This window comes from Centruroides sculpturatus, unplaced genomic scaffold (genome assembly GCF_000671375.1).
Source record: "Centruroides sculpturatus isolate CEXI.00-Female unplaced genomic scaffold, Cexi_2.0 scaffold1167, whole genome shotgun sequence".
Taxonomy (NCBI): Eukaryota; Metazoa; Arthropoda; class Arachnida; order Scorpiones; family Buthidae; genus Centruroides; species Centruroides sculpturatus.
Window position 1 is genome coordinate 107,202 of NW_019385399.1, and position 25,121 is coordinate 132,322.

Here is a 25,121-nt window from a genome sequence, read left to right on the forward strand (position 1 = left end):
AAATATTTCTTTGTAGAAAAGGAATATTTTTCAATGTTTTTTTTTTATAAAATAAATATTGAAAATGATAACAAGATAGTTACAGCTAATAGATATAATATATCTAAATTAATAGATGTTATATGTTTTTTATGAAAGCAAGAATTGGCATTTAGAGGGCATAAGGAATCTAATAACAGAGGTAATTATATTGAACTTGCTTATTTATTAAGTGCGTTAGATAATCTATTAATTAAAAATACACTTAGAGAAGTCTACAATTTTTACTAGCTTATTGAACAAACTAATATGAATGAACCCTAGAGGGCTTAGACCATCACTGACATGCAATTAACTGATTGCCCCTGAAAGTCGGCTTCTTGCAGAAACACAGCTTCCCTATCATCAAATATCACGGCATGCCACTGCTTCCTGTGAACATTACTCTATAGTTCATCAGAACTGCCAAGTTTTCTTAGCTCAACAAGGTAGTGACTAATGAGAGAGGAGGAGTTATTAATTATTGTAAATTGTAATTTTTAAGCAATCCATAAACATTTTTTGAAGTTAAATCCTTATTTGAGATTATTTTTTATTTTATTATTTTATTCTGGATAGAATTTTTAAGGAAATGTTGTAGTTTTCAATGTATATTTTGTTTCAATATTATTTTTATAAAACTATCTTCTGTTATCAGTATGTTTGTCTTCCATATTTTAGTCTATATTGTTCTATAATGAAAATAGACCAACCTTTTCAGAGAAATTATTTTAAACTTTAATAAACATATTAATGTCTTTAAGAAGTTTTTTTTAATCATCAAAAAAATTAAATATTTTTAAGACTAATAAAATTAAATTATTTAGGTTGTTACAGTATAGCTAATTTATCTCTAATTGTTAAGGTAGCACTTTACAAACTATACCATTTCTAAACTAGAGAAGATAAATCAGATAGAAAAATGATTATTATTATTATTATTATTATTATTTGTCATTTTTAATAAAAATATGAAGGTTCTCACTACGTAGTGATTATTGGGACTGAAAAATGAATTATCTTATACCAAATGATTGCTGGATTACATTGGGCTATATTAATGCTGCTAATGTAATCTGGCAATTGCTTAGAATTAATCTTAGAATCAAGTTTAATTTAATTATTTGGCTAAGAAGAAATATACAGATGCTAAGAAAAATAGATATAAAAGGATAATAGTCATTATTTTGTTGTGTTAAATTTTTTACTACTTAGACTTAACTATGAAATGTAAAAATTTATACAAAAAGTGTTTGAAAATAGGTCAAATTTGTTTAATTTTACAGGATCATTTTTTTCATTTAGAAATATATTTTAATTGAGTACAATGAACAACCAAACCTTATTTATACATTTTTGAAGAGAACTGAGAAAAAATATTGTACAACTTAGAAAAATGTATGAATGAAACTACTTTTGAATTGCTTTCAGTCAGGGCATGAATATGGTTGTCAGAAAAGGGTGGTGTGGTATTATTATCACTGTACAACTGAATTTGTAGCCTATGTGTAATTCGTAATGAAGAATTTCAGTTTACTGTATGTATAATACATTTGAACAAAACATAAAAAGGAAAAGTAAAACAGTATGAAATTAAACAATGTGCTGTACTTTAAGAAATTGATCAAATTTAATTTTTTTTGTTTTTACCATGGACATGTGTCATACTGGTACAATGTGATGTTAGTTGTCTCCTGCCAAAATTCCAGTCATGTGAAAGAATGAAGAAGAGTCATTCTAAAGGGTTAGCTCACACTGACAGCAAATAGTGAAAATGAATGAAAAACTTGAAAGTGATTTTTATGTGCTTAGCAAAATTTGTCCACACTGTAAAATGTGGAAAGCAAAACTTTTCAGTGCATTGGACTAGTAGAACAATTTGATAAATAGAAAAATTTGTTGGAAACAGCATTGCATGTTATGTATTATTCCAGGACCATAAAAACCACTTTCGCAGACTCCACAGTGTTGGTATCCAGCAATATTTGGAGTACATACTGGAAGACATTTTTAAAGATTGTCACAACATTTGCTCTAGGATCTACAACAAGTGAAAGGTGATTCCGGCATTTATCCATTATGGCACCCATATTATTTGCTCTGCTTTCTGCATTTGCTGGCAATTTGCTATTAGCGTAGACTAACCTGAAGCAAAAACATACTGCAATTTTTTTTCACATTTTTAATAATTGCTTTAAATGTTTCTATTTCATTCCATTTCAAAGCATAAAAGAGAAAAAATGCTGTAGAGTACCAAAAGTATAACATATGTGCAAATTGTATAAAAGAAAAAATATAACTGAAATGTTTTATAATGATGAAAGTATCCTGCAGAAAATATTTAATGTATAATTGTGAAAAACATACAACTGAGAAATTTATAGACAGGGTTTGACTATTCAGAAGTATTCTGTAATTTATATTGATGATAAAATATATTTTGTATATATTATAGATAACAATAATAATTATAAATAGGTGCTATATTTTTATAGTATATAGTTTCATCNTATTACATCTCATTCACTTGCACATATATTTTTTGGGATTTCTGACATAGTATTGACAACTGTTTGATCGTTGATAGTTAAGTTAGAACATATTTTAAATCACATCACATCAACAGATGCACAGAGGAACTAGGCATTCGAAATTTCCATCTTTTGATTTGGTTCAAAAATCTTGTATTCATATTTGTTTTTTGAAGATCCAGCTGATTTACCTGAGGAAGAACCCAGAAGAGGTTAAGAAAACATTTGGATTTTTAACAGACAGTAATCATATTATGCACTGGTTAAAGGTTCAAATGAATCCATTTTTTGTTATATATACTAATAATTTTATTTAATTTGATTTTGTTACTCTATGTATGTACTTTTCATTTTCATTTTTTAGTTATTACATGCAAGTATAATCTTTATTTTATATAAATATAATTACTCTGTTTATTTATTACAACTTTGTGATTTTTTTTCAAAAATTAAACTATGTGCCCTCAATTGTTTTTATAATTTTTATTGCGCTTTTAGTAACAAAAAGGTCGTCAATCCCTAATCTATATAACCCCTAATCTACCCCAAAACTATAACAGACAATCTTATGACAATGCAGCCAATATGTTTGGGATATACAACGGTTTATATGCAAAAATTAAGAGCCATAGTAAAACTGCATTTTTTATGTTTCTTGTGTGGCTCAGCCAAAATTTAATAGGAAATTCAGGTGCAGAAACTTGTCTAAAAACTCTCCATTTTTTCGATATTTATTAAAAATTTATTTGTATTTTTCTCTTCTTCCAGAAAGAGATGGGATATTTTTATGAAAGCAACTATAAAAGGAAATGTAACATTAAAAAAAAATGTGTGCTGAAGATGGTTTTCAACAACATACACAATTTTAGATGTTAAGATAGATTTTTTGGCCACAAAAAAGCTTTATTTAAAATTTTTGATTGTAATGAAAAACCTGTAACAAAATTAGATGCAAAGAAGCTGAATGATTCCTTTGAAGATTGCGAAACATTTTTTCTTTAACCCTACAATGATTAAATGCAACTATTAAAAATCTTCCAATTAAAAATTCTGATTTACAAAATGCTGTAAACTTATTATCATTATATATGAGGGCAGTTTTTTCAACCTCCAATGGTCTATAAAACAAAGACAAGTGTAAATAACAAAATGAATTTATTACCAAAAGTTAGGTACAGGAGTTACTTGGTGCTAAATTGGAGCTATATGCTGAGTGTTTAAAAAGTTCCAAGCTAGGTGGAAGTCTTCACACATTAAAGGTATGAAGACTTTCNAACAGCAATTTTATTCTGATAGATAATAAACTCAAATACACATTTGATAGTTGTGTGTTTATATAAAATTTTGATAATATGCAAACAAATTTATATGTAATTTTATGTGATAAATAAATGTCTTTTAGAAAAAAAACATTAAAAATACATAAATTTACAAGAAAAAAAATTATTAAAATGTGTTGAATGAAGAAACAAACTAAGTGAACATCATAGTAGAGTATTTTAAGCTTCTTTACCAAAAAGTATAATGAATTGATTCTGACTGGCAAAGATGTGTGATTTCTACTCAGACTGTTCCATTGCTTGGGCTTTGAGAGTGGTTTTGTATGAGGTGGTAAACATGTTTGAAGAATTTAGAACATGAAGAGGTAATGTTTACTAAGAGTTAAAAATTACCCCAGAGTAAATGTCATTTAGATTTTTACATACTTTTCAATGGCACCAGTTTTGACCCCACATGTCACTGAACTCTGCCAAGAAGTCTTATAGGACTCCGTAATCTGGGATCTTCAAATGCTCATCAATTTTTGGACATGTATATAGTTCCCTTGTGCCTTGTTTTGTCATAATTAGTCTGATCTTCCTTCTACCTCAGGTTATTTCCAAGCTATGAGACTGGTTCATTTTATTTGTAACACTCTGTGTACATACATACATACATACATACATACATACATACATACATACATAGTTTACAATTATACTAGGACATCGTGTGACTTTGTCATATCATGACAGAATTGAAGCAGAGCCAGAAAGAAAGAAGTGATCCCTGCACTTGTTAGGCACAGAATAGCCTATACTTGTACCTGCCAACCATGGGAGAAGTGATCTTTGTAACTGCCAGCCACAGGAGAGATGATCCTTGCACTGGCCAGGTACGGAGAGAGAATCCCTGCACTTGTCAACATGGAGAGGCAATCCAAGAACAAAGCAACTACCTCTGATTGCTTTGTTCTTGCATTTTGTTCATTTTTTGCACCTATTTTCTGTTAGACACACACAATGCTGTTTTTATTTTTGACCCCTAGGCCTAAATTCCATTAGGCAAGTTCAATTGCATTAGAGAGCAAGGGCATTGTCTCTTTAATACCTCTATATATCAAAAACAAAGTCATAGACTGTTAGTTTTTACATTTAAATGGACACTCATTACATTTTTGGATTTTTCACTGGAATTAATGGAAATGGCAAAGTTTAATCAAAACTGATCGAACAGATTTTGAGAGCAAACACAATTCTGTAAGCCACATAGAAGAGGCTTTGCTAATGCTCTGCCTCAATTAAACTGAAATCATGGTTTCTGAGTATTGTGCAAATTGAAAGTTTGGTGTAATAAAATTTGTTAACAGAACTACATTGAAAAATATATAAATATTAATTTAGTAAAAATAACTTGTACTTTATTTCAAAATTAATTATTTCATAATTAAGGATTGTTTTATTGCAGTTATTTGGATTTGAGAAATTTTGATATTTTTATTTACAATACTTGGTTATTTTCAACAATGGTGTAATGATCTTTATTAACATCAAATTTTTTCAAAATATGTTAATTTACAAAATCAATTTCAAAGATAATTTTATATTTATAAAAACATACAAAATGAGATAATGAAACACACTTTATATTCATGTTAAATAAGGATTAGATGTTTGATAATCTCTTTTAACAGGATATAATTTTATTTTTTAAAATAATAGATTACAAATTTTATTGTTTTATTTTATTACAGGTCTGCTAACTTTTATTAATTGCTACAATGTAAAATGGGCAACTAGAGTTCAAGATAGTTTTACTCTAGCTAAAGTGATTGCTTTAATTATCATTATCTTAACTGGATTAGTTCATCTTGTCTTAGGTATGACATTTTATATTTTGTCATTTAGTGTTTTTATATTTAAATTATCAACAATGTTATGGATCATATTTAAATAAAGTATGAAAATAATTTTCAAGAATTAGTAATTTTTGATTAAGAAATTTTCATAAAATAAAAAACAAACAAGGTAAAATAAACCAATATCTAGCACAAAAATGTGAGACAGCTGTGACCGCTATGTCTGTATGGAAGTCTTGCACAAGCAGTTGTATATGAGAATGAATGGGTTTGGGATGGAGGAGGGAGTCAAGAGACAGTGTGCTGGAAATAAAGCACTCCACTGTGCATTTAAACATTAATTACCAACAATTCATTTGTTTAAGTTTATATGCTATTTACAAGGTCATAGAATTGGTGGAATAGTCTATCACACACAATTTAGGCAGGTGAACTCTGTGTCATCATCTGCCCTCTTGCCTTTTTTTTTGGGGTCCTTCCCCTGCCTATCTGGTGCCCATTTTTGGTAAAGTTGATAGTTGTTTCAAGTTGCGATTTTTTTTTTCCATTTCCCTCCATGAGTAGTTTTTTGGAAGCTGTGCCACTCACAGAGAACGAGCTATTCATGGGAAAATTTTATGTACAGTAGTTCCTTCACTGCATTTGTGAAATAGAATACTTCTCTGATTTTTTTTTGACAAAAAGATAAGATTGAAATTTTCAAATTTACATTAGCTTGGGTTCTCACACAACTAATGTTTTTGCCCATGTTAAACAAGAGATGTCTGTTTAACATGGCTGCCTTACATTTCTGTGTTGGATATTGGTTTGTTTTGCCTTGTTTATTAAGTATAACCAGTTTTGACTGATTGTTTATAAAATACAAAATTATACCAAGTACTGGGCCATAAAAATTGAAGGCTCTTACTGCACTAAGACCTGAGTCTAGAGGGCGTACAAATGTATGTATTGTAATCTTTAATGTATGTATTTTAAAGAACTGTAAAAATGTTCGTAATTGNAGACTGTTAGTTTTTACATTTAAATGGACACTCATTACATTTTTGGATTTTTCACTGGAATTAATGGAAATGGCAAAGTTTAATCAAAACTGATCGAACAGATTTTGAGAGCAAACACAATTCTGTAAGCCACATAGAAGAGGCTTTGCTAACGCTCTGCCTCAATTAAACTGAAATCATGGTTTTTGAGTATTGTGCAAATTGAAAGTTTGGTGTAATAAAATTTGTTAACAGAACTACATTGAAAAATATATAGATATTAATTTAGTAAAAATAACTTGTACTTTATTTCAAAATTAATTATTTCATAATTAAGAATTGTTTTATTGCAGTTATTTGGATTTGAGAAATTTTGATATTTTTATTAACATTTTTATAAACATCAAATTTTTTCAAAATATGTTAATTTACAAAATCAATTTCAAAGATAATTTTATATTTATAAAAACATACAAAATGAGATAATGAAACACACTTTATCTTCATGTTAAATAAGGATTATATGTCTGATAATCTCTTTTAACAGGATATAATTTTATTTTTTAAAATAATAGATTACAAATTTTATTGTTTTATTTTATTACAGGTCTGCTAACTTTTATTAATTGCTACAATGTAAAATGGGCAACTAGAGTTCAAGATAGTTTTACTCTAGCTAAAGTGATTGCTTTAATTATCATTATCTTAACTGGATTAGTTCATCTTGTCTTAGGTATGACATTTTATATTTTGTCATTTAGTGTTTTTATATTTAAATTATCAACAATGTTATGGATCATATTTAAATAAAGTATGAAAATAATTTTCAAGAATTAGTAATTTTTGATTAAGAAATTTTCATAAAATAAAAAACAAACAAGGTAAAATAAACCAATATCTAGCACAAAAATGTGAGACAGCTGTGACCGCTATGTCTGTATGGAAGTCTTGCACAAGCAGTTGTATATGAGAATGAATGGGTTTGGGATGGAGGAGGGAGTCAAGAGACAGTGTGCTGGAAATAAAGCACTCCACTGTGCATTTAAACATTAATTACCAACAATTCATTTGTTTAAGTTTATATGCTATTTACAAGGTCATAGAATTGGTGGAATAGTCTATCACACACAATTTAGGCAGGTGAACTCTGTGTCATCATCTGCCCTCTTGCCTTTTTTTTTGGGGTCCTTCCCCTGCCTATCTGGTGCCCATTTTTGGTAAAGTTGATAGTTGTTTCAAGTTGCGATTTTTTTTTTTCCATTTCCCTCCATGAGTAGTTTTTTGGAAGCTGTGCCACTCACAGAGAACGAGCTATTCATGGGAAAATTTTATGTACAGTAGTTCCTTCACTGCATTTGTGAAATAGAATACTTCTCTGATTTTTTTTTGACAAAATAATAAGATTGAAATTTTCAAATTTACATTAGCTTGGGTTCTCACACAACTAATGTTTTTGCCCATGTTAAACAAGAGATGTCTGTTTAACATGGCTGCCTTACATTTATGTGTTGGATATTGGTTTGTTTTGCCTTGTTTATTAAGTATAACCAGTTTTGACTGATTGTTTATAAAATACAAAATTATACCAAGTACTGGGCCATAAAAATTGAAGGCTCTTACTGCACTAAGACCTGAGTCTAGAGGGCGTACAAATGTATGTATTGTAATCTTTAATGTATGTATTTTAAAGAACTGTAAAAATGTTCGTAATTGATGAAATAGTTCCAGAAATGATAAAGCGCATGCCTCATAACAGATCATTACTTGTAGGTTACTGCTGAATTCAGAGTAACTTTTTTATAATTGTAATTTGATGTAAATTAATGGACAGTTTTGATGGAAGTTGACTACAGGGAGGATAGAACTCTGACTCCAGTAGTATCCTACAAGTAATGGTCTGTTGTGAGGCATGTGCTCCATCATTTGTAACTATTTCATCATATATTTTAAACTAACTATAGAGATAGATCACAAAAAAATCACATCTTTAAACTCCAGCAATGAGTTTAATATAATAAGGACATTTTCGATCAATTTCACTGACCTTCTTCAGTTGCAATAGAATGAAAAAATAGAAGAATACAAAAACTTGAGAACGAGAACAAAAATTTTAAAAATAAATAAATAAATAACAACAATCATAGTTGAAATTAATAAAATAAATAATTCCTTAATAAAATAATAATAATAATGAATAAATATTCCTTAATAAAATTAAATTTCATAAACAGACTGCCATGCGGTAGACAAGTTGTTCGCATCTCTATGGTTGATGCACATGGATTTTTTTATGTGCATCAACCATTTTAGTTTAAAGAAAGTTTTTTGTGAACTAACTCCATTTCATCAGTTATGAATATTTTTATAGTTTTTTAAAATATTTATTTTAAAATTAAATATAATGAAACCTTTTTACAAGAATTTTTACAATTTTTTGTAATTTTAAAAATACAACAGTTGTATGATGTAACCATTAATAAAAAATAAATTTATTTATGTATTATATACCTTTTAATTTGTTCAAAACTGAAGAAAACATAAATATTATAGACTAACCTTATCCTCAGTCAATATCTTTAAGCCCCAGAATGTTTTTAGTCTTTCTAAGACCATCATCAATGCACAACTTCTCTTTCCGGCACAATCTGAATACAAAGACATTATGACAAATTTGCACACCAGTCAATCCAAACAATGAAAGAATTTTTCAAACTTTAAAGCTAAAATTTATAAAGACAGGTGCTTTACTGCAGATTTTACATAATTTGAAAAAATTCAAACCAAAAATGTTCAATAATTCTCACCAAGACAATTTTTTTTCCCAGCAAATATATTTAATAGTAAGACAAATGTTTTTTGGGTAGATTTGCAGCCAAAAATTAGGTTCCAATTCATCACTACATACAATTGTGTTCTGTTTTGGAACATTACTTACATGATGTATGAACAATATTTTAAATTTTAGAATGTAATTCAAAATGACAAAATTGATTAATTTACAATTATTAACGTATTTTATCTTATTGAAGTGAATGCACCTTAATTTCTTCCCACATGTTGCTGCATGTGGTTGGTTGTCAAAAGGGTCATGCATAGAACTACCACATTCTTGTTTTGTTAAATTTTGAACTTTTGTAGAGAGAGGTCTTCTCTCCCTTCCTTTTTAGCATTATATTTCAGTTTGTTAACATTAAATGTCACATATTTTTGTTCCAATATGACTCAACAGGGTATGGGCCCAGTTTATGTCTAACTGTCAGAAAGTTTAAGATTTTTTTTGGTGGTTTTGTGAAAATTGTCATTGAACTCTGTTGACTCAGATAAGCTGCATAAAAAGGCCAATTTCTTTTGTGAGGCATATGTTCTTGGAAAACTGAGTTCTTTTGAAAGAGTTGAGACATGTACAAAGGTACCAGGAGAGTTAATTCACTTTGACATATGTGAATCAATGGAGGAGAAAGATGTTTGGTCATATTTGTCGACAATAACAGCAGTTAGTTAATTGTCAAGCCTTTAAGTATAAAAAGTGACATCATCAACATACTCCATGACATCCTACAGAAGTAGCTACCAATGGCCATAAAATCTTTTGTCTAAGGTCAGATAATGCATTTGAATTTGTCAGCAAAGAAACATGTATGATGCTTCAATGTGCTGGAATTGCTAGAGAAAATTCTATGGCCTACTGTCTCAAACAGAATGGATGGGTTGAGAGGTAGAATCGCACAGTTATTGAAGCAGCACATACAATGTTAATCATCAGAAGCCTACCCCAATTGCTCTAGGCTGAGTCTTGCACCACGGCAGCCTTACTTTGAAACTGAACAAGCATTGAATGACAGAAGGGTAAAACTCCACATGAACTGTGGTATGGCATTTGGCCAGATTTGTCAATGTTAAAGGTGTTTGGAAGTGATTCATATATGCTTATCAATAAACAGTTTCTCAAGAAACTTGATCCGAAAAGTAAATTGATGATATTAGTCAGCTGTGAACTGAAGCAAAGAGCATATTTATGGAGTGAAACACAAAGAAAGTTCATGTAGCATTGCATGTGAAAATACACGAAAAAGCTTGACTACATCATCAACAACTGACAGAAGTGAAGTCAGCACAAAGATAGTTGACAGACCAGCTCATAATAGATGAAGCAAGTCAACCATATTTGAAAAATTAATTGTGAGTGATCTGCTAATGACCTTGGCCTGTCCAGAAACATTCAAAGAATTAAAAAAAATCATCACACTGGAAGCAGTGGGAGATGACAATGAAAGACAAGCTTAGTACACTAGAGAAAAACGTAATAAGAGAACTCATCAACACTAGTATGATCAGTTTAAAACCAATTAAAAATAGGTGGGTTCTGTGTATGAAAACAAAAGCTGATGGTAGTATTGAATGCTACAGAGCAAGACTCGTCAAAGGTGGCTTGATAAAGTTGATTCACATTGATACTTGGCAGCAATTAGCGGATTTCTTGATAAAACTGCTATCGAAAGAAACTCATTAATAATCATAATAAAATTTTGAATTTGTAAATCTAATTTTGTAATTATTGATTTTTTGTACTATTTATGCCTTTGTTTGTTGTAATCAGAGTCACCCCTTGGCAAGTGGAAGTGTTGAGGTGAATGCACCTTTGTCTCCTTCCACAACATATCACTGTATATGGTTGGCACCCATTTTACAATGGTTTCAAAAGGATCTTGCACAGGGAACTACCACATGTTTGTTCTGTTGAAGAATTTTGAACTTTTGTAGAGAGAGGTCTTCTCTCTCCTCCTTTTTAGCATTAAATTTCAGTTTGTTGACATTAAACATTGCACATTTGTTCCAATACAACTCAACACATTTATATTAACAATTAAAAATATCTTACATAAATTGTAGGGATCATTAAAATTAATCCTTGCTCCATTCTTAGGTGCCCTATAGATTTCAATAGCCTCCAAATATTTAAGGTGTGCTTTTTTTGGAAACCTTGTTAACAATCATGTGTCCTGTAGATCAAAATAATCCTTACACAGGATTTCCGATAAGGCATTGGATGCCTTAAATATTTGGAGCTTATGCTTCAAATGAAGATGTGTGTTGATGTACAGGACACATGATTGTTACATAAGGTTTCCAAGAAGGCACATCTTAATATGGGGACAAATAGTAAAGTTATGTTTGGTCATTATATTGATCCTTCCTTCAGAGGTTATTGTAATAGGATCTTCATGCAGTTGACATTAAATTACAATTTCTATGGTTGATGCATTTCTACTTTATTGATGCTTTAAAGATCTCAAGGACCTCCAATAATTTTGTATCTTTTCTGCAAAAGTTCCATTTAATCAATTTTGCTTTGTCTAGTTTAACTGTGACTTTCCAGTTCAGAGATTTATGTGGCCAGTGAAGTGACTTGTTTTTATGAACATCATTTAAGAACATTTGAAACACTGAAAATCTACAAAGTGACAAAAAAAGTGAATGCATTAAATATAAAGGCCCTGATTCCCTTTCCAGTGCATGGAGAACTTTCTTTGATAACTCAAGAAACAAGGAACAGCTTTATGCATAGAGAAAATGTAAATTATCAAGTCATGATCTGTGCCTAATTATATTTAATAATAATTTTCTGATATCTTTTAAGTTACACTTTTGTATTTTAAAGTTATACATGTCTGAAAACAAACAAACACTTTTGGTTTATTTCATAAACTGAAAAAGAGTTTGTTTATATCAGCGTTTCTCAAAGTGGGCAATAACACCCCCTTGTGGGCGCTGGAGGCTTTCAGGGGGGCAATAGAAGGCTCAAAGAGAATTGGGGGGCATTAAGGAAATATAGAGGGGCGACGGCAGACAAATTCTATATATAAAAATTCGACGGAATATATATAAAATGTTGACATTTTATATATTTTTTATTTTTTATTGAAGGTCACAACTTGAATATTTCTAACACATTGACTTTTATTTTAGCTCAGCGTTTCTCAAAGTAAGCAATAACGCCCCCTTCTGGCGCGATGAATAGATCTATGATAGAGGCAGGGTATTGAACGGTGACCAAAGGCAAAATTGGGGCTGATAAGAGGAAACATTGCGTTTAATGGTTTCCAGATGATGAGAACAATGTACAGTAAGGGCACAAAGTGTGAGATTCATAGAAAATTTTTACTAAGAATATTTCCAATCCTTTTCTCACACAAGAGAAAATGGGTTAGGGGGCATTGGGTATAACTTTATGGAACAAAGGGGGCGGTGGATCGAAAGAGTTTGAGAATCACTGGTTTATATCATAAATAAAATCTCTCACTGGAAAAGTTTGAAAGGTATTGATTTGGATGTTATTTGTTCCAGCTTTGCCGTTTTTGATAACTGACAATTATTAATTAGAACATTTGACCAAAATACATCCTGGCAGAAAAGATAAAAATGTATCTTACATTCAAATGCTCAAAGAACAACATTTGAGACATCCAACTTTAGCTAGTATGTTTTCAGTGGCATCGAAACAAGATGATGATGGGTTACATGCTTCTTACAACACTTCTTTGCTTATTGCTAAATTGGGAAAACTGCACACTATTAGAAAAGAATTGATACTGCCAGCTGTCAGCAGTGGTGTACAGTAGTGGGGGCAGCAGGGGCGGCCCACCCCGAGCGGCATTTTTTAGGGGGTGGCAAAATTTCACAATAAATAATATCTTGTAAAAATTTGAAACATCCTAATCTATACTTGCATCGCGCCTACGATAGTGCTATCGTCCGGACAGTCTGGGGTTCGGCTCGCCGTCCGGGTGAACTAGTAATTTTTTCATCCAAGGAAATCCTGCGAAATTTTTTCATCCGAGGAAATCCTGTTGATCGTTTTTTTTTTTCTTTCTTTTTTGCTTGTACGATTCATTCACGTTCGTATACACCACTAATATCTAATAGAACTATTTTAAACAGGTCGCTGCACTACCACCGAATTTTTCATTGCTTGTTCTGTGACAAAACTGAATTTTGGTCTTTTAAATTGAAATACCTAAATAAGGGGTGGTGAAATTTTCCTCCGCCCCAGGCGGCTGACACCCATGGTACGCCACTAGCTGTCAGTGAGGTTCTGTGTACTGTACTGCACAAGCCACCATCTGATATTATTAAGAAAATTCCATTAAGCAATAATACAGTATAGAGACAAATTGATGAAATGTCTGAGGATGTGGCAAGTTCTCTAAGTGATGTTTTGAAGACTACCAAGTTTTCTTTACAGCTTGATGAATCTACTTTACCAAACAACTTTACTTGTTGCATATGTTTGCTTCATAAACTATGAAAAAAATTTGCCAAGAACTATTATTTGCAATAAAATTAAGAACTGATACTAAAGGAAAATCTATATTTGATGTATTGGAATACTATTTTAAAGAAAAGAGTATTTCTCTGGATAATATTGTGTCCTTTGTTACCGATGGTGCTCCGGCAATGGTTGGATGATACCACGGATTGACTTCATATTTGAAAAAGGCTGTACCAAATGTAGTTGCCATGCATTGTGTAATTTACAGACAACATTTGGTTGCAAAAAATATTAGTGATTGCCTTCATGGCTCACTACAGTATGTAATTACAGCAGTTAACAAGATCAGAAGCAATGCTCTCAATGATAGATTGTTTCAAAAACTTTGTGATGAAAACAACAAAGATTTCATTTGTTTACTATTGCACACACAAGTTCATTGGCTATCAAAGGGTACCACCTGTCTATAAAGATTTTATGACCTCTTTGAGTTCTAATGTTTTTTTGAATACAAAGATGATTTGTTAAGAGAGAATTTAATGAAATTTAAATTTAAGAATGATATAGCTTATTTAACTAATTTATATAATAAATTTAATGAAACAAATCTTTAGCTGCAAGGAGATGATTTGAGTTTGATCAAAGCAAAGGCAACTATTTCTGCATTTGTGTTAAAACTTGCCTTGTACTAACAAAATTTGGGTCAAAGACAATTCTATCAGTTTCTGAATCTTTCCTCTGTAAAAACAAATGATGACAACATTCTGGTATTTTGCCAGTATTTGGAAGCACTTAAAGATTTTACAAATAATTTTAAAATGTCCTTAACATGACCATTTTAGATTGGGTACTAGAACCTTTCTCAAACCTACAAACAGCAGAATTATCACTGCAGGAGGAGTTGATAGAATTGTCAACAAATGAAGAGTTAAAATTGAAATTAAAAAATGGATATTAAGAGTTTTGGCTTTAAAGGCAAATTCCAGTATTATATCTGGCTTTATGGGCTGCATCAAAGAAGTTTTTCATTGCATTCCCATCATCATATTTAGCTGAAAGAGGATTTAGTATAGTCATTAATTTACTAACAAAGAAAAGAAACAGATTGTCAGTAGTGGAACGTGGCGATTTAAGATTGCTGATGACAAATATGGCACTGAATATCAAAAAATTAGTGTCATTACACCAAGCTTGGCCCTTTCACTAATAATATTATATTAATTTTTTTAATAATATATATTTGTTAATCAAATTTTGAGCAATACATGAATATTGTTAATATCTTTTAATAAAGTAATTTTGAAAATCTGTCCTTGTTTTTCAATATATAATATAGTATACTTCACCTAAGAGGAGCACCATGAAATAACTATTTGAAAAAGTTGACTATGACCTAAAAATGTTGGAAAACTATGGGTTACATTATTGATTTCAAGAATGGGAGTTGGTGTGTATTTTTTCTGAAAAGGGGCAGTAATTTTTTTTTGAAAAGGGGATGGTAGGCCAAAACAAGTTGGGAAGCTGTGTTATAGAGTATACATAGGAATGTTAAGAGATAATCAAAATGTTAAAATATAAGTTTTATTTTATTTGAGTAAATAGTTTTGTTTTAAAATTTCTGATTATGCAAAATACATTAAATGTTTGTAAACAATTTCTATATTTTAGGAAATACAGAAAATTTTAATGAACCATTCAAAGGCACTACTACTCATCCAGGATATATTGCATTATCTTTTTATTCAGGATTATTTTCATATGCTGGCTGGTAAGTAAAGTTAAAAATATAAATTTTATTCATAAAAACAACACCCCAATACTGGTTAATATTAATCCAAGATCCACTATGTCACAAAACTGATGAATCAGCATAAAAGAACTACTCACTTTGAGAAGTGAATGGGTTTTCATCCATTTTTAAAAGGACATCCTCAAGCTGGTGTTCTAAAATTCGAATCTCAAGTTTTTGGAACGGATCATAAACTTTACATAGTCATTGCTGATTAGAGGATAGTTGATAGTTGCTGATTGGTGGAATGTTTGTGCGTAGCAATGGAATGTGTTTCTGTTGAATTTATATATATTTTTCATGAGTTTGGATCCTGATGTAAAGGTCCATTATGATTGGGCCAAAATCATATACAGAACAGTGGATAGATCACATATCAGATATCTTGAGTTAATGGAGATCTACAGGGCAGCCCAAAAGTCAAATGTCATCAACTATAAGCAGGATAGCAAAATCCTGAACGTATGGAAAATATATATAAATTCAACAGAAGCACATTCCACACAAATTGCTACATACAAACATTCCATCAATCAGCATTTATCAACTATCCTCCAAGCAGCAATGACTATATAAAGTTTGATCCATTCCAAAAACATGCAATTGAATTTTAGAACATCAGTCTAAGGATGTCTGTTTAAAAATGAATGGAAACGTTCTCTTCTCAAAGTGAGTTTTATGCTGGTTCATTGGTTTTGTGACGTAATGGGTTTCGAATAAATTTTATTATCATTGTAACACGTACTGGAAATGATACACTTAATACAATAGGATACCTTATTTCTCTAGCAATGGCTTTAATTTTTTACGTGCTAATGTTTCTGAGCATCTTATATGCCAATCTTCAGACAAAAGTAATTAACAGTACAGTAGAACAATGTGGAATATACATTTATATATCATATATTTAAATGTAATTAAAGATGAAAATTCTAATTTACAAAATAGAATACTTCAAACATTAAAAAAAATAACTGTTACTTAGAATGGTAACAATTAGAACATATAAAGTACATTTCAAATCAAATTAAACTACTGATGTCAAAACTTTACAAATAAGAACATTTCATAGTATGTATTTCTTTTTTTTTTTTTGAGAAATAAACTATATATAAAGACACTAAACACACCTTATACACTTTTCCAGCAATTAAATTTAATCAAAAGAAATGTTTTCAGCCTGATTGATAAGCCATTTTGTGAGTTGATAAGTGTGGTCTAATATTTTGGTAATGGTTTTGATTTGTGCAGTTGTGAATATGTTTTGTTTATATTGTCTTGATTGGTTGTTTTTTATAATAATTTCGTATTTGTCTCTGAACAGAATGTTGAAGTAGATTTCAATAACACACGTATTATCAAACAATGCACAACATAGAACATATCTGAACCCTCAAGGCACTGGAAATTCATAAATCAGTAATAAGAGGAAATAACATCAACTTTAAAGAAGAACAGAATCTATCTAAAGCGTGGCAATATTTATGTGAAAAATAATTACCCCACTGATTAATGATAAACATTGATTATAAACGTGGATTGTAACTGCGTATTACATTTAATTTAAATAATATTTTTATTTTTTGTAATTTTTAAAAAGTTGTTGCTGATTTTTTATTTTTATTTTATTTTATATATAATACATTATGTATTCGTTTATTGGTTGTTGCAATTTTTTAAACTATGTTCTATTTTGCATTCTAATTCAGTTGTGTATTCAGACCTGGAGATCTGTGTAAGATTGAAAACGTGAGTCTCAAATAAAAAATTTTCAACTGGAGATACAAAGGTTTTGTGGATGTTTTTAATATTTTCTTGTTAGAAGATACTTACAGCTATAAGGAGCAAATTTATTTCCCTTACATGAAACTAAACTTTTGTACATAGGCCTATAGCATTTATATCAGCATTCTAAAATTTGTTTTTGTTTCACCTGAAGAAATAAAATTAGCATAAAATAAAATTGACTAGTATAGCACAAAAATAAACATAAAATATCTTGCAAGTACTTTTCACATGTATTTCTATACATGTGAAAAGTACTTGCAAGATATTTTATGTTTATTTTTGTGCTATACTAGTCAAAACTTTATTAATGCTGAAAGATAGTGATCTTAAACTTTTATCAGTGTAATGTATGTTTAGAGTTTTCTTAAATAGTTTATTTTTCCAAAAAAAACGGTATCTAGTATGTATTTTTATTTGTAAAGTTTTGATATTTTGAAACAAGCTTCTAATTGTTAACATTCTAAGTAATAGGTATTTTTTAAATGTTTGAAGTATTCTACTTTGTAATTTAGAATCTTCATTCATAATCACATTTAAATGTTTATAATGTATATCCTATTGTTGTAAATTTGTTCTACTGTACTGTTAAATGCTCATCTTCAGACAAAAACAGTTAGGATTTTTTTTCAAAATCATTACCATTTACACTTTTCTAGCAAAGGATTTATTTAGTAAATGAACAAACCTTTTGCTAGAAAAGTGTGAATAGTATTGATTCTGAAGTTATTTATTCCAGCTTTATTATTGGACTTTTGGGCTGAAATTTTCAAATTGCAGATCTATAAGTTCCTAATGGTGTCTGTCCTTTCTTAATCTTGAGAATGAAATTAGATAGATGAAAGTCTAGATCAGATATGGAAAGCTTAAGAGCAGATGGCCCCTAAGCTTTCCATATCTTGTCTAGGCTTGAATTTTTTCATATCTGATTATTGAATGATTCACAGTTTGACTATATACAAACTTCTGGTTTGGACTGGAAGTTATTTCAATTCAAAAGTTTTCTTCAGGACAGTTAGATAGATTACTGCATTTATTGTTACATGAAAAATATAACATACAAGGACAAGATGCTACTAAAATCAAAGCATACATTTTAAATTAAATAAATTATTAAAATATGATAAAAATTGCAGCTTGGCATTGTGACAATGTCACAATAAATAATTGCTTGTAGTATTTAAGATGCCCAAAAATGTTAGTATTTAAAAAAAAATTAAAGCTTTAATTTAAAATATATGCTCTCCACCTTAAATTAGTAGTAGCTTGCCTCTGTACATCATACTTTTCCTTTAATGATAGAGTTGTGTCGGTCATCCATCTAACACCTTACAGAGGAGAATTTTTGAATTGCAATAACATGGCTTCTGATTTTCATCGGAAGTTTGTATATCATTAAGTGGGACCTCCTGCCCTAAGGTTTCAATATTTGGTCTCATCTTTCATCTATCTAACTCCATTCTCAAGATTAAGGAAAGATGGATGGATGGAAATACAGATGGATGACAGTGGGAATTTATAGGTCTAAATTTTTTCAAATTGCAGCCCAATGAATGTGAATAAAAGTAAGGTAATGGTGTTTGAACACAAAGGTAAACAAATGGATTGCATAATTGTGCTGGATGATGAACTGAAACAAGTGAATGAGTTTGTATATTTGGGAGGAATGGAAAAATTGTTTTCTTATTGCANTAAGCCCTTTTTACTAATGTTCTGAAAATGACAGTGTTATATGTAACTGGGTCTTGCATATAACCAGAATGTAGAACCAATACTTGTAGTATACATCCATACTTACTTGTCCATTTGTGAAAGTGATGTTAATGTCAAGAAAATGGATGGATTGCATAATTGTGCTGGATGATGAACTGAAACAAGTGAATGAGTTTGTATATTTGGGAGGAATGGAAAAATTACTTTCTTATTGCATTTGGACAGTATCAGATATGTTGTAATAACATGGTGTCTGTTATTAGAATATTACAGTATTATGAAAAACAGTAGTGTATCCAACTAGCATATCTATATATTGGGAAACACGTTTTATAACCAAGATAATGTATGTGCTACCAGCAAATATGCAAGCTATTCTTTTGCAGCACAATCTTACTAGAAAAGAGGACTTGTGTTGCTATGAATAAATTGGTACCAACCAATAGATATGTTCTGGAGATCGAACAGAAGGGTGAAAAATTTTATGGTAACTAAAATTTCTCCATAGTCAATGAATTTGATAATGGCACCACTTTCAGTTGTAACTATTTAGATGAGAAGCTGGAAATTAGGAAAGATTCAAAAAGTGAGTAAGGGAGGCTCAACTGATTCCTCTGACAAAATCATACCATTGCTTAGTCACGGCTCCTAACAATCCACAAATTTTCCCAGTGGATGTGAATTGAGTGCATTGCTTACCTTTTTAGATGCTGGATCCACAGTCAATCTAATTTGTCTTAAACTTGTGGATAAATGCAAACTAAAATCCCATCTCCATTAAATCTCCATTTAATGATTAAAATCAAATCTCCATTAAATGATTTTAGAACCAATCCATGGTTCTAAAATCATTTAATGGAGCATTTACTGTATATAAAGGTGTTTTGGCCTGTATGAAGTTTAAAGATTGTACTCAACACATGCTTGTAGAAGTGATTATTACAAAGGAAATGGACTATAACGTATTGTTAGAAATTCAGACATTAGAAAAATTGAATATCTGCTGGAAATTTTGTAAACAGAAATGCAGTGAGGGTATGGGAGTGACTAAATCATTTCTGGTTATCATAAACAAACCTACTTGGATAACATATGCTAAGGCTATGAAGGAGAATGCTTGTAATGTTATCTGTTATTTGGATAATTTACCATAATTCAATAAACTAACTACTATTGTCAGGGATTATGGGATCTATGTTTAGTTTCAAGCAGTGGGCCAGAGACAGGAACATCACATTGAAAACCATGCCACCTTATCATTCTGCTGGGAATGGAGTGTGTGAGATGAAGATATGGGGTCTGAAAAAATTCCTTAATTGCTGTTCAAACTTCAAAGGTGGATGGAAAAGTTGTTTGGCTGCTGTAGTCCATGACAAAAATTATAGTTACAACTCTTATTTAAACTGCTCTGTTATTCAAATGGCAATGTACAGTTGTTAAGTCTGTGACTGACAGCAAATTTGATATTGAAGATTTAAGTCTGTATGAAAAGGAGCATATAGAAGAAGAACAAATGAAATATAGAGACTCCATCAAAAATATTATGATCAAAAGCATGTGGGATCTATGGTAAAAATTAAAGTAGGTTCCTGATTTTAGTTCAAAGTGGCACAAGGGGAAAATGTCCAAAAGCTAAAGTACCTGATTGTGTTGACTATATAATTATCTATAATATATTTCTTAGACATCAGGATTCAAGTAGCTGATAGCAAATTCGTCACAGCAATTTACCACAAGGCTACTTCCATCCCCCTATTCATACCTTCCAATTCAGCGGACCCATGGTCATATAAAACATCTGCATTCCGCACTCTTGTGGCCAGAGCTTACTCCCATTCTACACAGTTGTCTGATACCAACAAGGAACTGGAACATCTCAAACAAGTAGCATACAACCACGGATATAGCCACACGTTTATTGACAATCTGGCATACCAACATCTATCTCAGTCATCTAACAAGGTTAACAAAGCAGAAGCAAAACGGGTGATCTTAGACTATGAGCCTACACTACATCGCATATATAGAAGGATCGCAAATAGTTTAAACGTACTCATTGAACGTTTGAGAGAAAGAAAACCAACGTTTTCTTCCTTCTCTCAAACGCGAAGGACGACAATGAAGATGCTCTGGTTCCTGGGATTTACCACATCCTCCTATATAACAAGAGGTTTGACAGATTACTAGCTTACATAGGATCCACGTACAGATCGCTGCAAGCCAGACTAAAAGATCATAAATATGATGTGCTAAAAGGTAACATCAGTATGGCTTTAGCACGGTATGCCAGCGATCCAGGGATTTCCCCCTGTTGGGACCAGGCCAAGCTAATACACAAGGTTTTCGACAGTCAAAATATAAAAATTGTAGAAGCAGTAGAGATCTACAAGGCGAGCATAAGTGGAAACTGCATCAACATGGATGTCATTCCTGTATCACCAGCGTGGAAACACTATCTAGACTCATAATATACGTCATACATGATACGTATGTCACAGCTGTTTTTCATTCTTTTAAAAAAATTTAAAAGGCAGATAATTGTTCTATTTATAGAACGGTTTTTCCAGTTGATATTTCCTGGGGAAGGCCAATAAATTTAGTGGCTGAAAACATTCAATATGGGTTTTTGACTTTTATTTGCCGGAAATTTTGAATTTAGGTGTGATTTGCAAGTGTATAATTATCCTGCATCCAGTGTTTGGAAGCATGCAAATCATTCCAAAGGAAGTTATCATCTTTGGAACTGTAGTATTCTTAAGGGAAATTTGCTTTTAGCCCTTGATTTAAACAAATTGATTAAAAACCTACTACTGTGAGGTAGGAATAAGGACTTATCACACCAGTGATAATAAGCACAAACACTCAAAATATCAATGGGATACATTTAATAAAACGAGAATGGGTGTACATTACAAACTATTAAATTAATAATTGACATGAAATAACCAAAATGCATTTCGGACTNTGACTATATAATTATCTATAATATATTTCTTAGACATCAGGATTCAAGTAGCTGATAGCAAATTCGTCACAGCAATTTACCACAAGGCTACTTCCGTCCCCCTATTCATACCTTCCAATTCAGCAGACCCTTGGTCATATAAAACATCCGCATTCCTCACTCTTGTGGCCAGAGTTTACTTCCATTCTACACAGTTGTCTGATACCAACAAGGAACTGGAACATCTCAAACAAGTAGCATACAACCACGGATATAGCCACACGTTTATCGACAATCTGTCATACCAACATCTATTTCAGTCATCTAACAAGGTTAACAAAGCAGAAACAAAACGGGTGATCTTAGACTATGAGCTGACACTACATCGCATATATAGAAGGATCGCAAATAGTTTAAATGTACTCATTGTCTATAGAAGGAAACCCACCATTTTCCTCCTCCTCTCTAACACGAAGGACGATAATGAAGATGCTCTGGCTCCTGGGATTTACCACATCCCCCTATATGACAAGAGGTTTGACAGATTACTAGCTTACATAGGATCCACATACAGATCGCTGCAAGCCAGACTAAAAGATCATAAATATGACGTGCTAAAAGGTAACATCAGTATGGCTTTAGCACGGTATGCCAGCGATCCAGGGATTTCCCCCTGTTGGAACCAGGCCAAGCTAATACACAAGGTTTTCGACAGGCAAAATATAAAAATTGTAGAAGCAGTAGAGATCTACAAGGCGAGCATGAGTGGAAACTGCATCAACACGGATGTCATTCCTGTATCATCAGCGTGGAAACACTATCTAGACTCATAATATACGTCATACATGATACATCACAGCCGTTTTTTGTTTTTTTAAAAAAATTTAAAAGGCAGATAATCGTTCTATGTATAGAATGGTTTTTCCAGTTGATATTTCCTGAGGAAGGCCAATAAATTTAGTGGCCGAAAATGTTCGATATGTGTTTTTGACTTTTATTTGCTGGAAATTTTGAATTTAGGTGTGATTTGCGAGTGTATAATTATCCCGCATCCAGTGTTTGGAAGCATGCAAGTCATTCCAAAGGAAATTATCATCTTTGGAACTGTAATATTCTTGATATGAAATGCTGTTTTCCAACAGTAAAATTCTTTGTGTTTGGTCTAGGCTCTTGAGGCTGCTTCCTATGTCAGGTATGTACTGATGAGGTTTGTATATGAGTGACAGTGCAAAAGAAGGTCCAAATCTCATAACTTCTAGTATCTGAATAATGATATAGTGGCTACTAGGGCAGAAAAATCAAAAGCTATAGTATTGTTGAAATGAGCCACATACAGAGCAGCCATCTTGGAGTACATACTAAGTATGGAATGTGTTACAGCCCCACAGGATTTTGCTCATAGGCTACACTCCAGAGTCATATGTTTTGTTAACACACCTATGGCTGGAGTCCTTCAAATGCAAAAGGCCTCTGTTTTGGCNCAAAATATAAAAATTGTAGAAGCAGTAGAGATCTACAAGGCGAGCATAAGTGGAAACTGCATCAACATGGATGTCATTCCTGTATCACCAGCGTGGAAACACTATCTAGACTCATAATATACGTCATACATGATACGTATGTCACAGCTGTTTTTCATTCTTTTAAAAAAATTTAAAAGGCAGATAATTGTTCTATTTATAGAACGGTTTTTCCAGTTGATATTTCCTGGGGAAGGCCAATAAATTTAGTGGCTGAAAACATTCAATATGGGTTTTTGACTTTTATTTGCCGGAAATTTTGAATTTAGGTGTGATTTGCAAGTGTATAATTATCCTGCATCCAGTGTTTGGAAGCATGCAAATCATTCCAAAGGAAGTTATCATCTTTGGAACTGTAGTATTCTTAAGGGAAATTTGCTTTTAGCCCTTGATTTAAACAAATTGATTAAAAACCTACTACTGTGAGGTAGGAATAAGGACTTATCACACCAGTGATAATAAGCACAAACACTCAAAATATCAATGGGATACATTTAATAAAACGAGAATGGGTGTACATTACAAACTATTAAATTAATAATTGACATGAAATAACCAAAATGCATTTCGGACTATCGGAATAGTCCCTCTTCAGTTGGTATACATATATAAAAAAGGTGAGATACTTAGAATTATACAAGACAAAGAAACCGTTATAAAAGTATGATTATTGAGTAATAATTGGGTGTAGAGGAACAGGCTTAAGGTGGCTTCATTATGTTAAATGGTAGCTTGACATGAGGGATACTATTATAAACAGTATTAAAAATTAGTGAGATAATATGATGATTGTTTTACAAAATAAGTTAAATCTACATACCATAACAGTAGTAAGCTGGAGTTTGAAGGTGGTATTGCTACAAGATGTAGAACAGTTATGAGAGAGGTGTGTTACAGGCAACATCTGGGGAACAAGTGGTGACAAACAACTTAATGGCCAACCTTCATTACATCACTTACCAGCCAGATGTTAGTATTAAGACAATAGATTTCATCATTATATATATGAGGGTCTGTGCTCAAATATCAACTGGGATCTAGGCAAATTATTCTATAAATTAAATATAAAGGAAATTGCTTTTAGCCCTTGATTTAAACAAATTGATTAAAAACCTACTACTGTGAGGTAGGAATAAGGACTTATCACACCAGTGATAATAAGCACAAACACTCAAAATATCAATGGGATACATTTAATAAAACGAGAATGGGTGTACATTACAAACTATTAAATTAATAATTGACATGAAATAACCAAAATGCATTTCGGACTATCGGAATAGTCCCTCTTCAGTTGGTATACATATATAAAAAAAGTGAGATACTTAGAATTATACAAGACAAAGAAACCGTTATAAAAGTATGATTATTGAGTAATAATTGGGTGTAGAGGAACAGGCTTAAGGTGGCTTCATTATGTTAAATGGTAGCTTGACATGAGGGATACTATTAT

At 31.4% G+C, this 25,121-nt stretch overlaps 1 protein-coding gene across 5 annotated transcripts in view; it reads left to right on the top strand.

Moving 5' to 3' along the window:
• The window catches only part of LOC111638538 (Y+L amino acid transporter 2-like), a 118,769-nt gene that overhangs the window by 38,883 nt on the left and 54,765 nt on the right, over positions 1 to 25,121 (top strand). For all 5 annotated transcript variants that reach the window (XM_023384258.1, XM_023384256.1, XM_023384259.1 and 2 more), the window contains exons 3-4: positions 5,563 to 5,688; positions 15,586 to 15,685. In XM_023384258.1, coding sequence (XP_023240026.1) covers positions 5,563 to 5,688; positions 15,586 to 15,685 — 226 coding nt within the window. The remainder of the gene's footprint in view (positions 1 to 5,562; positions 5,689 to 15,585; positions 15,686 to 25,121) is intronic.